The sequence below is a fragment of the Wyeomyia smithii genome, chromosome 3 (assembly GCF_029784165.1).
Source record: "Wyeomyia smithii strain HCP4-BCI-WySm-NY-G18 chromosome 3, ASM2978416v1, whole genome shotgun sequence".
NCBI lineage: Eukaryota > Metazoa > Arthropoda > Insecta > Diptera > Culicidae > Wyeomyia > Wyeomyia smithii.
The window spans coordinates 231,190,645-231,208,722 of NC_073696.1; the positions used below are offsets into that span (position 1 = coordinate 231,190,645).

The following is an 18,078-nucleotide window of genomic DNA, read 5'->3' on the forward strand; positions in this document are numbered from 1 at the left end:
TTGAAGTTGTTCAATATTGTTTTGACTTTTTTTTCAGTGTCAAAGATATCTGCCTGTTCTGCTTCGAGTCGATCGTCGGACTCATCGGAGAATATTGCCAAATCGTTCGACAACAGGATGAGCGCCGGACTTTCGGTAATTCTGATCGACTTTCCCGGAGCAAGCGTTAAGAAATCGCAAAGCCCAACGAAAAAATAGGCCTATCATTGTGGAGAGTTCTTTTTTGTTCTTGTACGGAGGCAAAATCTTTCGCAAGATATTCATCGATCGACGATCATCATCAAGTTTATTTTTCTGGCGTTTATATAATACGGTTGGCTTAATCCATTTTTTCTGGTATTAGTAAAATCTAGTATTATCAATCCTAGATGTTTGATAATGCTTAGCGTAAGAAAAAAAAACAAACAAACGAAAAATGTTCAACATTTACATGCATTAGTTCGTGTGGTTTGTTGTCTGGGTTTAAATGTGTGTTGTGACTATAATCGATTCCACCGTTTTGTGTCCATTTTGACAGTATATATATATCAAGCTAAATATCGCACTAGGTTTCACGTATTAATAGTTGGTAGAACGGGTAAATATGACCCTCTAACTTCGGTTCTACCCTATACAAATATTCGAAGGATTGCGCGCAAATCTTCAACCGTGGTTCGCAAAAAAAACGGCTGAAATAAATCACGTTCAGGCTGCCTAATTGTATCACTTAATTTGTGTTTGTGTTTATGTTTCTCTTATTTGTTATTGAATTGTAAATTCACACTTCGCCCTGCTAGTACATAACGACTAATTTATGTATGTATATAGATTTCCTTAAATGCAAACGGTTCTTCTTCTGTCCGGTCATTAGAAGCAATTACTACAACGTGTTACAAAAAAGACGACTACCGCTGCCGCAGTGTACAAGTTGATGGTTAGTAACGTCTATTCGATTTAGTAAGAGTTTTTTTACAGTATTCCGTAGAAAAATCTGAATTTAACAACCAGTGGATATCAACGGTTTAGCTACGGTTTTCTGCGTTTTTTTAGTTGGTTTCATTTGCAAAATTGAAACATGGAAATTTTTGAACAACAGTTTGTCTTGTTCTTTTACGTTGGCTGGGAAAGGGGTAACACTGAGTTGAATTGTCTACTTGAGTCTAATACTTGACTGGTTTTTGATTTGTTTCGCTGCCCTGCACAGGCCTTGCGCCATCTTTCTTATACTCTCGCCTGGATTACAAGTTGTGCTAGATTTCCGAAAGGGGGGTTTTGAGTAGTTATCACTTATCTGGAACATTTGGCTGCATTTTCGGTGTATTACGAAGAAAATTGGATGTTGGTTGCATTGCAACCAAATGGAGAATTGTTTTTTATCTAGTATTTTTCAATAACGTGAATGTTCAATGTAAACACTTTTAAAAACGAAACAATTGACCTTGGTGAGTTGATTCAGTTTTAATTTTCATAACCAATAGCAAAATGCTGGCTATTTGGACGAAGAAAGCATGTCTTTCCTCAACAACTTCATACCCCGGCAGGCATGTAAACATGACCCACGCTTCACTTCAATTCTTTTCTGTGTTTGTTCGGTTGCCGTTTTTTTTTCGCCATGGATGAATTTATTATTTGTTCAGGTGAGTAGACTGTTTGAATTAAAGCAATTCCATAAAAAATGTCCCAATTTTAAAATTTTAATAATTTGTATATTTGGATTTGATGTCAAGATGTAAAGTGTGTTTGTTTGATCGCATCGACGTTTTTAGCAAAGTTGTAGATAATAGTTTTGCCTTTCCGAAGAAAATGTACACCGCGAAAAAAAATTTTTTTTTTCTCATCAAAATTGGAAATTTTTTATCTCATTAGGTTTCGTTTTATTATTTTTCAAAGAAAACTGCATAAAACTACCATTACATTGATGGCTGTCTGACTATGGGAAAATGAGCACAAAAAATCGGTAAATACTCCCAGTTAGATTTTTTGTAAGCACAAAGAACTTTAGGCTGATATAAAAATCAGATTTACTCAGCCGAGTGCCTATTATTGACTAAGGTAATGTATCATGATTGGAACAATTTAGACTATTTTCTTAGTACATAGATTTTCTTGTTACATTTTCACCATTATTACCGCATGAAATCATAAGCAAATTACGTTTGTCGAAACAATCTGCGCATATAGTTTACAGAAACTGTAATCCATAGCGAATCCGACGTGAATTTGTCTCGTTTTATCTGACCATAGAATCGGAACAGAGTGAATCATGATCGGAACGAAAAATGTATCAAAATCGGAACAGCCATTTTATTTCAGATTCATTTGAATTCAAGTTTTTTTAAGGAAGGCAATTTAATTGCTTACAAATTTTCTTTGAATTCTTTTTTTTTTTTATTACTTTATTAGGGTGGCTTTCAGCCACAGGCTGGTTCGCCACCATGTTTAAATTCAAAAATGGACACTCAAGCAAAGAAAGTTTTTCTAACAAAAACTTTTCCATGAATTGTACCTTCGTGAAACCCATCAATATCAAGCACAGGTAAAGTGGAGCGGTGAAGTCTCAAAAGTAAGCTGTTCCTATCATGTTTCAGTTCTGATCCGATCCTGATACAAAACATGCCTTCACATTCCACTAATAATTTCAACTTTAAAGCAAATATTTCGCACAAGAAGTATTCTTACATGAAAGTTAGATTTTACTGAAAACTTTGCTGTATTTTTCGAGAATTTGATTCCATTATTACTGCTCGAAAACAAGATTAACTTAGCTTTTGCAATCGGACTTCCAGAAGTCGTGCCTCAAAGCGATTAAAGCTTCACTTTTTTGGCCAATGAATTAAGCATAAATTTTTTTATACATATAAAAAAAAGATTATGCCAAATGTGACTTTTTTAAAAGAATCAGCTTTCTGTCTTCCAGTACGAGAGCATACTGATTCTCAGAGTCGGTTTAATTTTTTTTTAAATACCAGATCTCGACGATTAATCCATTTCTACGACATTTGGCATAAACAATTTTTTCGATATCAAATATTCAAGAGTTTGTGTTTCATCGACCAAAAATGCGAAGTTTTACTTCCTTTGAGGTACGATTTCTGAAAGTCCGATTGCAAAAGCTAAGTAAATATAATATAACCCGAAGTGTCATCGGCAATATTTCTTGCAATAGTGTTGTTATCAGAGGACACCTCATCAAGCCATATCATCTTTGCCATTACTTCTTGCAATAAATTTTTGTTGCAGATTACAAAATTGAAAAACATTGGCGTACCTACGGGGGGGCTAGGGGGTATATAGCCCCCTCTAGGATTTCTGTAGCTCTTCCTAAAGTAGATCATACCATTACTGAATTTGCTTCTCAAAATTGTACAGTTGGCACTAGAGGCCTGGGAATTCAAATGATAATTTCTTTCACCGTTTGAAATTTCGTTGTCCAAATAAAGAAATCGCCGATTCCGGTAGGTGATTTCAACTATGGACTTCGGTTCATATTGCCACAAATCATATATTTCCCGAGAATGAAAAAGAATGAGAACAGTAGAGTAGATATTCGGTATTTTTTTTGTCGACTTCCTCCAGCTACTGCTGCAGTGCCGAAATCGAATCCCACGAGGAATACAAGCAGTAAAAAAAAATGCTATACCGCTTTTGCATGAAAAATAGCCCCCAAGGATTCTTCCTTAGTTACACCAATGTCTGTTTCTGATTCGCGTGGTTACTGAAAAATAAATACCAAAATATATATTATCATTGGATCACAAATCAATCGATTTTAAAACCACCCCCGTCTTCGTGAAATCATTTCACCGTTCAAAATGGTCGTGAAATAACTCCACGTGAAACTTCCAGACCGATGTCATGGCAAGTTTCCTGAAGCCTCCGCCGATGGTGATGGCGTTACTGTTGGAAATATGGTCATACGCTCCGTTCATTGTGCCGCATGTGTTACTCTACGGAGCAACAATTGATCCTTCATGGACGGTGCTTAAGCGGCTGTTTCGCAAGCACTGACAGCCTTTTGACGTATAATCGAGCCAGAGAGCCAGAGAAAAACGGCTTCAAGCGAAATGTATGGGGATGACATTCGTGACAGGGATGTGGAAACTTCACTTTTCCGGTCCACTTCAGTCACTTCAGTGATATAACACTCATAATAACCCAGATATCACGGCAGATGTCCCTTTGCAACGTTTTTCTGACTTATGTGAGTCCCATAATAGGGTTCTGATTTCACCGTGAAGTGACTCCTATAACAAAAAACCAACATCAGGTGCTCGATCTTAATATTAAAGATGATACCACAGACAAACAGACAACTTTGAACTTTAAACAAATTATCAATCAATCCATCGTTCCGATGATAACAGTAGTTTACGTGAGTGACACTAGCACCACCTGCTGCCGTGTTCGCGCTGCGTCATGTACTCTGACAACAGCGCTAGCGTACGTGCATGTGTCAAATTGGGAACTAGGAAAAATGTTTGAGATAGCATGACAGCGTCTCAGACGGCATTGTCGCGCGCCGACTGTTATTTGAATGAAAATTTGAAATGATCGTTTTTAGTGGAGATGGAACTTGGTTCCAGTGTTACGTCTGTTAGTCTGTGATAATACTATTCTGCGCACAAATATTAGTTTTTAAAAATTAGGGGTTTCTATTACCCACAAAACGTTACAAAAATCACAAAAATGTTTTTTTTATTAGCTCTTTATATTAAACCATAATTGATTTCCCTAAAGGGTCTATTCAAAAGTTGCACTAGTATAAAATATATGTTGCAAAAAGTGGAAGAGGTTGTTTATAAGAAACGACCGCAAGGTTAACGTAGAATTACGACAGCCTGTCTTAGGGCAATAATTTTTTGCAATAGCTTTGGAAATACACTCGATTAGGGTTAATCATTTTAATGGTGTGAAGCGATATATTTTTCCGTATTTGTTTCGTATATTATTTTTGCTTTAAAAATAAACGGAATCCGTTGGAAACTAGCTGAGTTCAGAACTTTTGAAAGTGGGCAATATTCGTGACGCTCGTTCATTTTCGGTTTTACAATTTGTACCCCTATATATGTTGCCGTAAGACAAAATTCTACGTCGAAAACGCACTAATCGATGTGCTCAAGTCGACTCTGTTGAAAGAAACATAAAAAAATCGTATAATCAATTCATAAATGTTTGATATTAGTTGTATTTACCAGACAATTGAACTGTGCAGTAACAGTTAGTAATTTCAGCCTTGTTAAATGTTTAAAATAAACAAAGCAGAAAGAATTTTAATTCTCCGAAGGTATCGTCAAAATCCTTGGTCATATTCATATACTTATATGAAGATTGTTTGTATTTCATGATGCTGTAAAAAGACGGAGTTTACCCAAAGAAAGGCCGGAATCCTCAATCGGCAAAGATGCCCCTTTTGTAAATTGTTATGAACCATGAGTATGATCGAGATGCTGTAAGAAGTGACTGGTTTGTAATGATGAAAACTTAGTAAATTGACATTTACGGATTTGTTTCGCATATACCGCTTGTGATGCACAGTGTTAATGAATCGTAATATACATCACACTGCTGCGCAATTGCAGCAGCATCAAACTGCTATCAAAGTTGCAATTTAGTAATAACCATTCATTATGCTCTTCCAAATATATTTAGCAGCCTTGAAAAAGACTGGTTGCTGCATTTGCAAATTTCATTCAATTATCGCATAAATGCTTCATGGTCCAAATAGCGCGCGATATCCGCTCTGACAAAGATTTTTTACGCACGTTGTGGAATGGGATAACTGAAAAAAATATTTCCAGTTATATCATTCTACTACGTTCGTAAAAAAGAGGATGGGCTACGCTGCTCACAGTTTGTCGGTATATAAGCGAAATTTGAGCGTGAAAGCGCATATTATATCGTCAACTGTGTACCTGCCAACAAATGTGTCATCATTGAGATGGCACCAGAGACAAACGACAAAGGAGCCAGGAAATTTGTCACAACAGGTCAAACCTCGTTGTAAGGAGAAACATTTTCGGTTGCTTCCCGGTTGGCGGATTACAACAAACGTTCTACTATTTCACTTGCCGCAAAGTTCAGACCACCGTACGTTTGCTACTCCAAGTAAATTGTTACTTTCTTCTTGTCAACCTATTGTTGCCTTATAAAGGCAACAATATAACATGTATCGTGTGTTGCACAGCTTGAAGATGTTCCTGTCACGTATCGGGTATAAGGGTCACAAATATGCTGTGATGTCAAGCAACAACCGTCTTCTTCAAGACGTTACATATTTGTTAATGAAGTGTTATGAATTTTCTAAAACGGACTCAGCACCGTGAGCGGAACTTGCTGAACTTTTCTGTTTGGAATCGGATTTGTTTCACATATACCGCTTGTGATGCACAGTGTTAATGAATCGTAATATACATCACACTGCTGCGCAATTGCAGCAGCATCAAACTGCAATCAAAGTTGCAATTTAGTAATAACCATTTATTATGCTCTTCCAAATATATTTAGTAACCTTGAAAAAGACTGGTTGCTTTGAAAATTTCATTCAATTATCGCATAAATGCTTCATGGTCCAGATAGCGCGCGATATCCGCTCTGACAAAGATTTTTTTTCGCACGTATCAACTTAAGTATCAACGCGCCCAGCGCGATCAGCCAAAAATTGAAACCCGGCTTTTCTTTCTTCTTCACGATCAGCAACCAACGTCCGTGTGGTATCGGCACAATCATGGAATGAATTATAAATAAAACACAAAGCGCGCATTCTTAGTCAACTAGGTATATTCTGTCGACCTTGTTAGGGAAGAAAGCATTGTGCGACCAATCAGAGGTCGACATTTGCGTTTCGACAAGGCTTGACAATTTTCAATAGTATAATCGTTCGAACAATCAGATTACAACTTTCTGCATTTGGACGGGTGCTTGGTTGATTTTCCAATTGATTACTGCAAAAATGACGGAAATCGGTTGGAAACTGACTGAGCTTAAAACGGTTGAAAATGGACAATTTTTGTGACGCTCTCGATGTTTTTGGTTTTTGAAATTGGATCCCTGTAATGAAACTGGTCCCCTGTGTATGTTGCCGTAAGACGTAATTTTACGTCAAAAATAGCGTTTAAGCGACCACTCATTGCGCCCATAAACATTGATGTTCAGAGATATTCCCAGGGCAACTGCTGTATCCCGCACTTCTATTATTAGCAATACCTCTATTGAGATTGAGTGCCATACTTATATTATTATACGGTTACGTATGCTATTCACCCTTCTATTTTACACTTTTACTGCTCCGAGCCTGGCAATGTTAATGCCAATTATAATTCCTTGGAAAGGTTTCAACTGAATATCCCTCTGAATTGTTGTGTGTAAGCGGTACTTATTTTTGCCAAAAGGAGTTACATTGGAGACTACATTAATGCTCGGGTCCGTTGACATCAAATGGCCTGAGTTCTGCTGGAAACCGAACCTCCGACCACCCACTTGTCACAGCGGACTCTCTACCACTCTCGTTGAACTGACAAATAGTCGGATCACCTCAGATAATTTTGAACATATTTTCTCACCGTTAATCTCATAATTTCGTTAACAAAAGTTAAACTTGAAGTTTAGGTTTGCTTGTAAAACGTTACCACTTTTAATTCTTCTGTAGGCAAGTTCAGTCTTCAAAATTTAAAGTAAGAAATATTGTGTTTAATTTCTAGGTGAAACATGAGTAGGTAGATGAGTTAATTAGAAGCCGTCAACTGTCCTATAACATGTGAAATATTAGTTCAATAAAATAGATTAAAACTAGTATCACAAAAGGGTATTTTTACCAAATTAGGCAACTAAGAAAAATCCTAAGGGGCCTAATTTTTTATTGAAAACGGTACATCAAATTTTATTTTACTTTTGTATATCTCGTGGGATCCGATTTCGGCACTGCAGCAGTAGCTGGGGGATGTCGACAAAAAAAAAACTAAATATCTACTCTGCTGTTCTTTTTTCATTTTTAGGAAATATTTGATTTGTGGTGATATAAACCGAAGTCCATAGTTAGAACACCTGCACGATTCGGGAAAGTATCCGCTTTTGGATTTTGATACCTGTTTGTTGTTAAAATAAAAACGCGCGTCAATGAAGGCAGAGGAAGAGATGAAGAGGTAGGGCAAAAAAGAGTAAATGCGTAAATCCAATCACGTCATTATTTTTATTAAATTGTTTCCTTGTTGAAGTAGATTCACTACTATTTTGGTGTGGTCGATAAAAAAAAATTATTATTGTTTAGAAATTCTCCTCTACGGTCAACTGTACAATTTTGAGAAGCAAAATTAGTAACGGTATGATCAACTCTACAGAAATCCTAGAGGGGGCAATGCTGAAAAGCGAAGACAAACCCTATTGACCTCTGGGAAGTTTAAGATCGTTCGAGGCCCAAAATAGAGCCAAAAAAATTTGGTTCTGGATATTCGATCACTTTGCCCCCCTCTGATCTAGAACTGTAATGGAAGCATTCTTTTGCCAATACATTAAACTTTATTTTTAAGCTTTTATTTCGAGCAGTAAATGTAGAATTGACGATAAAGACATAAACTAACTGGACAAATAGGATATTAAATCTAATAATATCCTATTTTGCCAGTTATTTCAGTTTTCTATCGTCAACTCTACATTCACTACTCAAAACAAAAATTTTAAAATGGCTGGACTTGCTTTGTAGTAAGTATAGTAACCCTTTCTTTACCATGGTTACTCTAGAGCACCATAGGTTTGGATGCAAAACGTCTTGAGGTGCCATCCACATTCCACGTGGATAGATTTTTAACGAGTTTCACCAGAGATGTTCCAATGCATTTGCCTGGAGCTGATCCATTGTAATTTAAAATTTAGAAAATTCATTCCAAACACAAAACTGTTCAACTGTTTAAATGTTTGAGGTATTAGACATGCATTTTTTTCACAATTTTTGTTTATAGATCAAACAAGTTTATCCAAATCTATTCAGATTCAGTGGATGCTCATCGCGCAAAGGAAACACGAATTAAACTGAAATTTTGCAAACAAACCAGAAAAAATATAAGGAGTCCCAAACTTCCAAATGCACCAAATGTTCCCACTTTCGGCACGGCATCTTTTTCCAGCGAGTTACACAATCTTTATGAATCAGTGAATAACATCGGTTTTTTGACTATTTATTTCGAGAGTATCACTGATGATAAGTTTTTTTTTCCAAATTTGAAACTACTATCGTATGTATGCTCTATTTTACACACTACATTTGTTATTGTTTGTTTGTTTTGATGGTAATTGAATTTGTTGCAATGGGTTTTCTAGTAACGGTACGCCAACAATAAGGAATGCATTTTTTAAAATAAAATCAGAAAGAGTGAAAATTCGTTTCTAGACAGATCTTCATCGGAGGTGACACTTTTGTAGTGTTTCAAAAAATGATAGCATTTGAAACAGTATTGAAAAGTATACCTGTTTGATGGCAGGTAAAAATACCGCTCTGAAGCAGATCTTGAAATAAAAATTGCCAAACCATTATTCGTTCTATTGTTGTTTCTCTTGATAGAAGATAGTAAAATAAAGGAATAAATAGACCAAAACACGTTCAAATTACTTACGCTTACTAAACCTCACACATACACACGTACGCAAACGTGAGCGGCACTGGACCTCGGTTCACTCACTCATTTGGGGCCGGTTAGCTCGGTGCAATTACGCATGTGTGCTTAGGTTAAGATCACATTAATATCAACTGCGTCGCATTGATAATTACATCACAATCCTTGCAAAAAGTTGACATCCAGACACTCTGGCCTGGCTTTAGTGCCTGTTCCGCGTACTACGCCGCACCGGATCGCCCGTCTCTGCAGCAGTAGTATCATCCACTGGTTCTTGTTTTATCAGTTTAGGTGTTTTGCCGGTCCCGACCTGTTTTTGAGTAGTTTTATCCTGATTACCCGCTGTGACTGATTGAACGGCCGTTGACTTTCGTTTTCGAGAAGGTTCCGGTACAGGATTGTGTACATAATTAAAATAACTAACACTGTCCGGCACAGTGGTGAACGTCACCTTCTGTCGCAGTGAGTAGGCATTATTTCCTGCTTCCGATCTGGACGAAGTGCCGAATGGTTCCATCAGTAGTGCGGCCGCGCCTCGTGTCCTGTTGAGCTTTTTCTGTAGCTTCTGTGCGAATTCAAAATCACGTCGTTCTTGTTCGATCATAGCTGCACGTCGTTGCTGATCGGTAACAATTAACTCTTTAAGTAAAAGTGCTTCACTGTTGAAGCTTTGTCTAGTCAACCGATGGGGCTTCGCTGGTTCCGTTGTAGCTTTCGTGGATCGGTTTGGTTTTACCTTACTGCTGTTAGGCTGTGGTGAGAATTCCAGCTTCCGCTTACGTTGACTAGCTGTTGGTTTTGCCTTTTTTTGACTGTTTCGCTTCTTTTTGTTAGTTTGTCGTTTCGTTGTGGACGCTGCACCGTCTTTGGGGCTGTTGGCAGAATGGGGCGTACATTTCTTTGCCAAGCGGTTTCGCTGTTGTTGGCTGCTGCCCTTATTCCAGTCGCTCGTAGTCGGTGGGGTTAGCAGGTGGACATTCACCACGGAAAACGCTGACCGACGTGGCGTTGTTGGGTCGATCGGCTTGAACGGACTCTTGCTCGGACTCAAACGTTCGATGGTGGCACCCGCTGATGTTAATGGCAATGGACCGGCGTTTTCCGGTCGTATGGAAGGAACCCGTATGATCGCTTTTGGTGAAAAGCTGTGAAGATAAAGAGTTGATTAGTTGAAGCATTAGGTAGTGTGTAATAACGGATACTTACCAGCTCTTTGGGGTGGTAGCAATGATCGGCTTGAAGTGGTTCAGCTCTGAACGAAGACTATCGCCATCGTCCGGATCATCGTCGTCATCGTTGCTAGGAGATTTACGGTGTAGTTTTGTAGGTTTGACACAAAGTTCACTCTTGTTAAGATCGGCCATGGTGAAGACCTTTTTCGATCCGCCTGCTGTTGTGAACTTATTGAGGATTGAGTGTTTTTGTTTGCCTGCCTCCGCATGGCCACCTCCCGTTGTTTGCTGCGCAGATTTGATTAAACTGTATCGACTTGAGGTGGAGGAAATACATGAGGAGGATGCGGCCGAAGCAGACGAAGTGGATGAAATGGAAATCACGCTGGAATGAAAATTTTTGATTTAGAATATTTGCTGGAGACTATTATTATATTGAACTGCTTACCTTCCATTGGACACAGATTTGGACGTTTCAGGGCGACTAGTGCTAACTTGGTTGCTACTGATCACATTCGATGACTGTTGTACCGAATTGCTAAGCTGATTGCAGTTGATGGTGGCGGCAATAGCTTTGGGTTGAGTGAAAGCTGATCCCGACGGTCCTGCAACTTCGTCATCGTCCAATTCATGAACGTCACTGGCGGATACCTGTGAGCGTTTTTGCTGCTCTCCATCTTCGTGGTTACGCTCATGCTCTGGCGTGCTAGTCGAGGATGATATTGACAAGTGGTCGCTACTGTCCACCAGGTCAATAATACCTTCCTGTTTGTATAGGTTAATGATGTACTTCTCCGATGCTGCCAGTTCTTTCTTTTTCTCCTCGATCAACTCTTTACGATATCGTTGCAGCTCGTTTTCGTACTCTTTGCGAATTTCGCCCGGTTCGCTTAGGCGGATAACACTTTCGGTTTCTGTGGGAATTGATTAACGGGAAAGAAGCCAAAGTTAGTGTTTTAGTTATATAATGATAAAACGATGTTTCGAAGAACGTTATCGTAGTGTCAAGAAGCATGTCGGGGCCAGCTTGGTATTGTTAGGTCATGTCAACCGTTTTCGATGATGTTTGACTATTGCTGCGACCCTCATCCTGCTCCTGTTTACTCTCTTACCACTTACCATTCGGCAATGTCTGTAAGGAATTTTTTCATTGTAACCAGCACACATACAGTATTACATGGGAGATTTTACAGAACTATACACTAAGGTCGCTTTTACGCGGATTCCGGAATTTACGCGATTTTTTTGACGCGGATTCCGAAATTAACGCGGTTTCCGGAATTTACGCGGTTTTTTTACGCGACACGTATCTCCCGCGTAAAAAGCGATTTTAGTGTACTGCCGTTCCTAGCAAAGTTGTTCCATGTTTTACACTTTTCATGTGTGAAATAAAAAGCTGTTTTAGCTCTGCCTCTGTTGCTGCATTTTGTTACTTGTCTGGACTGGATATCGTAAAGAAAAGTTAGTTCTTCGTTCAAAGCAGATTTCTCACGTTTCTAGTGCAAACTTTAAAATCCACATTCAAAAGTGTAAATTACGAAAAATTCAAAGTTCTGAAAAGCTAAACATTTACGAAAATTATCAAATCGTTACGGTTACTTGCTGCAGCAGGTTGTGTACAGGACACAACCATATATATTTTACCATAAGACAGTCACTTTTTATTATCCGTTACTTTTATATCAGTCAAGAGTCTCTTTTTCTTGGCATTAGAGATTTACATATATTACCTACCTGTCAAGATGGATGATACGCAGCGGTTCAAACTTCGAATCATGAAAGTAAACATTTCAGAAGAGCTCAATGAAAATCTAAGGAAAGGAAAAATCTACACATCCTACATAACTTTGATTTTCATTTTACAGTTAACTTAAAATTCTTTAAGTTCCTAATTAAATCTTTATTAAAAGTACCGATAATCAATTTTCGAACACAATTTGACAATTTTAAACACTTAGTGATTTTTGTGCTAGTTTTGAGATGGTTGCTTTGATCGAAATTGGCAATACACTTCAAATCAGTTTTAATCTGATTACAATTTGAATAATCCAAAAATGTTGAAATTCCCCAATTTACAACATCATTTGTCGAAAAAAATATGAATAAACAAAATCAGAGCAAATTGTTGATATTGCTAGTTTTCTATGCCAGTGTTGTTTGACCTTTACAATGGAGATCAATGATACAAACCATCTAATCTTCCAATGACATCACAATAAGAAACAAAAACTAAACTTCTCTGAAACAGCACTACATTCAACTTGATTAAACAAAAATAAGTCGCCTAATTTTGTCCAGCATCAGATAAGACAGCAGATCAATAAACTTCTCTCAAACAAAAAAATAACAACTCTTTCCACTGTACACTTACGTGGTGCGAAGCAGGTTCCGGAGCTTCCGTTCCCGTTGCACCGGGCTCCGTCCTCCTCCAAGTAATCCCGAAATTGGCTCTGTATTGCACTCCACAGCTGCTCGTGGACCAGCTTGTTCACTCGTGATGCATTCCGATACCAGGTGCCGAACCGCTTGCGACAGCATGGGCAGTTTAGATTGTTCTTCTCGATGGTTCCGCTCAAGCAGTTCCGGCAGAACCTATGCTGGCACGGTAGAAAGACCGGCTCCACCAGCACTGACTGGCAAACCGTACAGAGAATGTCGTCCAGCTGGAGATTTTCAAAGTTGAGCTGCGAAGAACCGTGACCTCCGTTTCGGCTGCCTGCTGCGGATCCGGCCGCAGACGAACCGGTGGCCAGATGGGGATTGGAACTGGCTGCTGGGTAATTCAGCAGTTTTGAAGACATTGTCCAACACCGCCACACAATACACAAAAATAACTTCACCCTCTCGTTTTATCTCCCTTCCGCTTCGCGTTCGTTTGCTCACTCAAACCAACCGAAAAGGGAAACCGGTAGGAAGAAATTTTTCTCAAGGACTTTTTGCACTTTGATTAGCTGATGCTGTCGAAGCAATTACACGAAATCGTTTACATTTTTATGCTCTAAAACGGTACCGGCAAGTTTACCAAACGATTCCTCAACATTATAAAACACTTTGGGTTTAAAACACGCACAATTTGACACTACAAAACGGTAGAATGAATGCAGCTTCGCTCACACTTTGGACGAAAAATGGCAGCTTTTACGCGATGGACAAAGTGTAGTTTTTTTTCTTTTGGTTTGCAGCTTCACGCATTCGGAGTTCTCTTCCTTTCGCTTTGCTATGCGTCGCGGTTCGTTTTGTTTCCACCTGATGTTGCGAATTGATACAAACGTCAAATTTTATGCTGTCCTTTTTCGGTTCGCTTAGAGGTTACACGGTTAACGCATTGTGTGCATTTCGAAAATTTATAATGCCTTCCAGCCCTATCTGCGCCAGTGTGAAAGACAAGTTTAGCTGCAAAATTCTCCGATATATCGGTTTTATTTTTCTTTTATTTGATTTTTTTCAGCATTTTTCAATGATGTCGATATGTATTGTTTTGATGAAATAGTGGCAAAAATAGCAGAAACTGAATTAGACAAGCTATTCGATTAAACAATTTGATATTTATATTTCCGCATCATAATTTATTGCGTTTTAGTAACTACTTTACATAACCAATATGTAGGCGAAGATGAAGTTCATCACTACAATAGATCATTGCACACGAAAAATAACCTCACTTTTCTGACACTTCCCACGGGTTTGTTTACAAGGTGTTCTATTCACTTTTATGTGATCGAAGTGAAAATGAATGATACAAGTATGAAAAAGATGTAAAAACTCTCCACCCAACGAATTCGTTACTGTGATCTTTTGGTTTTTTCTTGGAAACGCAATTTTTAACAAGAAACTTCCGCTTTTATTCGAGCCGAAAATTTGTCTAGGTAAACAAACCCACGACAACTATCAAATCTCTTTCTTCTTCTTGTTTTGTGACGTCATCGTGCAAGTAAAAGTTGCAAAGTTGTTGCAGTTATCGGTCTTGCAGTTAAAGAGCGTTGCAGTTAAAAGTCTTGCAGTTATCGAACGGCGACTGTAGTAAGCAAAGTGACATTTCTGCTGCTGGCTTGTGAAAAATATAACCCTGATTTACGCGTCGTGACAGGGTTGCCAGATGTGAAGACATGTCTTAATATTGAAAACATTTGAGTGCGTGTGAATAAGTGGAAGCCCAATAGTTGGTTGATCAACCGCGTTCGATTTCATGTGTCACTAGAAATTTTGGAAACTTTCATCGGGTACCGTGTTTAAAGATTTCCTAAGCATAAAGATATTGTTTTGTGTAGTGTGAAGATATTTGAAAAATGGCCTGGCCTCCCTGTGTCATGATTTCTTGACGGTAGGGTATGTCTTAAAACCACTTACAGTTGTTAAAATTTGAATTTTTTCCAATAGTTTTGCTGTTTAAAACAAGAAAAGTCAGTAGAACATGTACTTCTTTTGACATTTCTTATCAAAAGAAAAAATAATATACCTTGTTTACACTAAAGCACCCTATTTACACTTCGCTCGAAGTATAAGCTCGTGAATTTCGCTTCGCATAAACTGTAAACTGCAGGCTGATGAAATACGTGTACGTTCCACAACCGAGTTTTCACGACAGATTTCGCTAACGAAAGTTTACGCATTTTCACTTGTAAAATTTTTCACTTCGCATGGATCTGTAAACTATGCTTAAAGCCCTATTTAGCGTTCCAAGCGAAGTGAAAATCTCATACAAATGTTCATTTTTTACACTCGTTAAAAATTGCAATCGGCAAAAATTTCACTTCGCTTGGAACTGTAAACAAATTCGATCCAGCGAAATCGAAGGTTGTGGATCTCATCTTTTTCACTTGGGTTTACTTTTTTCACGCATGCAAACGCTAGTGAAAAAAATAGCAGCAAGTGAAAGCTTGATTTTAGGTGCGTTTATGTTCTGTCAGTTGCAGCCAATTTTCACATCGCTCGGAGTGTAAACTACACTGAAAGAAATCGACACGATATTATAAAGTGTTTTGCACTTGAATTCGTCCTATTGGCCAAAACATATAGAATTCATATGCGAAACACTTTAGAATTATTTATCGTGCAACACCTCATTTTCAAAAGGAAAACACTTTCAATTCTCGTGTTATGACATATGAACATAAAGTGTTTGGATTTTGAATCTCAAAAGAATGTTATCGAGCTTCGAATGATTTTTATTCGATATTGAAATGAAAACAGTTTTACATGGAAATGATTGCATATAATGCAACTTTTGTTTTATTTTTAAAATTGGAACTTTACTATAAAAATTCATCACAAAATAAAAACTATCCTTTTCTGTTGAGGAAGCCTGTAAAGCTAACAAAGAATTAAATTAATTCAATTTAAATAATTGATGTTTTAGTAAACAAATACTTGCCTCTAGCGTAAAGACGTTTTCATCAGAATCTCTATGATCTTGTGCTGGAAGGACGAAATAAGATTAGAATTCGATTCTTTTACGTGACATAAATCACTTACCTTGCAAAAATTTACAGATTTAGTCCGGAAAATCATCGAACTTCTAAGTCGTATGACACTCGCTGACATTACAGCTGTCGCCATCTTTCTACTTTTCAGTACAAACGGCACTTCATTTGACATATAAAAACAAAACAAATCATCTGAAAGTGTTTCGCACATGATAATCACTGTGATGAAACAGTGGGGCAGATTCAAGTACAATCCACTTGAAAGGGATGTTGGAATCATACGTAAATGAAGTGCGACTCATGGATGTAAGTTTATTTATTCTCGCTTATTTTCCGTCGGTCTAGTTCCGCACTGTTGTTGTGCCAATCACCGACGCCTGAGAGGCGACTCCACCCAGGACCCTAACTCACGACCCATTGATTAACGGACCGGCGCCAACGGCTTTACTTCCTCATGCGATGGAAGGCGTGATCCTAGAGATTTTTCGCCTCAGAAAATCTCCCGGTTTCGGCTAGGATTGAATCTAGACCAGTTGGGTTGGTTATGAGTGGATCACGCCACCTCACAACCATCGACACCTATGTCGGCGTTGGGATTTGAACCCAGGCGTCGAGCGTGGTTGGCGGAGACGTTACTAACCACGCTAGGCCCTCGCCTTATGGATGTAAGTTGATGTGTGCGACAACTTGAAAAGAAAGTGATCACAGACAGACGTCCAAGCAAGAACAAAATTGATCGAAAATTCCGTGTAAATTTTCAAAGAGAATTGCGTTATAAATCACTTGTATACTAGCGCCGCCTGGTGACCTTATCGCTACAATACATTTTTTTCGCTAGTATATGAAGCTGGCGTCATTGGTAGCGCTATCTGGTTACGAATTGCTACTACAAAAATCTTTACACAAGTTAGGTACTCAGCTTGGACGTCTGTCTACGCTTAAACTGTAAATTGCAGGCTTTTGTATGAGATTTTCACTTTGCTTGGAACTCTTAATAGAGCAACCATTCCAAGTTGAATGGAATTTTTGCTGGGCTTTTTTCGTATCTGTCAGGGGAACCACGGACCGTTGAGATGTTGGGTACGCAGCAAATATATGAGATTTGACAGCGATAGCCAGCGTTGCCATTGTGCCAGATAAAACTGGATTTTGCCAGATTTCTGTTTGCGCGCTAGACAAACAGATAAACCTCAGAATCTGCCAGATATTTGTAAATGAGCCAGATTTGCCAAATTTCATCCGTGTCGTCTCGTAAAAAGGTCATTAACGCGAGATGGGCCGTGCCTGGCCTTTACTTACCTACACCCGGCGAGAGCAAAAAAAAGGTCATCACTTTCAATTCTGCCAGGAATTTTATACAAAAATGAGTGACAGATTTTTGCCAGACTTTTTATTTTCGTTTTGCCAGATTTTATCCAAAACTTAGTGGCAACGCTGCGTGTGAGTCGGAATGAGGCCAAAAGTGTGCTGTCAAAATGCCTGCATTGAACGCGGAATTTTCATTTTCTTCCACTGACTTGAAACTTGGTTTATTCCTACGCGAAATTGTGTGATTTGTTTGCGGATAGTATCCTAAAAAATGAGTATTTGATTTCCAGTACCGAGCAACTCAAAAAAGATTATATTTTTCGGTTTGCTTAACCCCAGTAGAGTTAAGCAAGAGTCATTTATGCGGCAAACAATCCGAGTTTACTGTGCGTGACTGAGCTTTCAGAAAGCTCTATGTTAACCGCTTTAATAACACACTAGAGGCGATGATAAGGTCGATAAAGAAGTTTATGAATTTTGGGTTGTTTAGCTATTCACGGATTTCTGATTTTTATATATCAGCTTAGAGAGTGTAATTTTTTGAGCAAACGGTGAGTTTTCAAAATTTTATATCATCGTCCTTCGATTTAAAAA

The 18,078-nt window shown here is 38.3% G+C and overlaps 2 protein-coding genes across 3 annotated transcripts in view; one reads left to right on the forward strand and one right to left on the reverse strand.

Moving 5' to 3' along the window:
* LOC129727517 (coiled-coil domain-containing protein 39) overlaps positions 1 to 835 on the forward strand; it is a 16,396-nt gene extending 15,561 nt beyond the window's left edge. Inside the window, exon 3 of the mRNA XM_055685417.1 lies at positions 38 to 835. Within this exon, the coding sequence (XP_055541392.1) occupies positions 38 to 198 (161 nt within the window). The 3' untranslated portion in view covers positions 199 to 835. The remainder of the gene's footprint in view (positions 1 to 37) is intronic.
* LOC129727518 (uncharacterized) lies at positions 260 to 13,998 on the reverse strand. Of its 2 annotated transcripts, none has more exons than XM_055685418.1 (4): positions 13,125 to 13,998; positions 11,202 to 11,667; positions 10,788 to 11,138; positions 260 to 10,726 (listed from the first exon to the last, which is right to left on the reverse strand). In XM_055685418.1, the coding sequence occupies exons 1-4, from the start codon at positions 13,552 to 13,554 to the stop codon at positions 9,784 to 9,786; spliced, it is 2,190 nt and encodes a 729-aa protein (XP_055541393.1). In that variant the 5' UTR covers positions 13,555 to 13,998; the 3' UTR covers positions 260 to 9,783. The 2 variants fall into 2 exon arrangements, with proteins under 2 accessions (XP_055541393.1, XP_055541394.1); XM_055685419.1 differs by lacking the exon at positions 13,125 to 13,998 and adding an exon at positions 12,488 to 13,099.
* Between the last annotated feature and the right edge of the window lie 4,080 nt (positions 13,999 to 18,078).

What these genes read in the sequence shown, in the direction of transcription:
- LOC129727518 (XM_055685418.1), bottom strand. Translation starts at nt 13,554, where the DNA reads ATGTCTTCAAAACTGCTGAATTACCCAGCAGCCAGTTCCAATCCCCAT. An exon ending in CGGAACCTGCTTCGCACCAC is followed by an intron (nt 11,668 to 13,124) that starts GTAAGTGTACAG and finishes CAATTCCCACAG; the next exon opens with AAACCGAAAGTGTTATCCGC. An exon ending in GCTACCACCCCAAAGAGCTG is followed by an intron (nt 10,727 to 10,787) that starts GTAAGTATCCGT and finishes TTATCTTCACAG; the next exon opens with CTTTTCACCAAAAGCGATCA.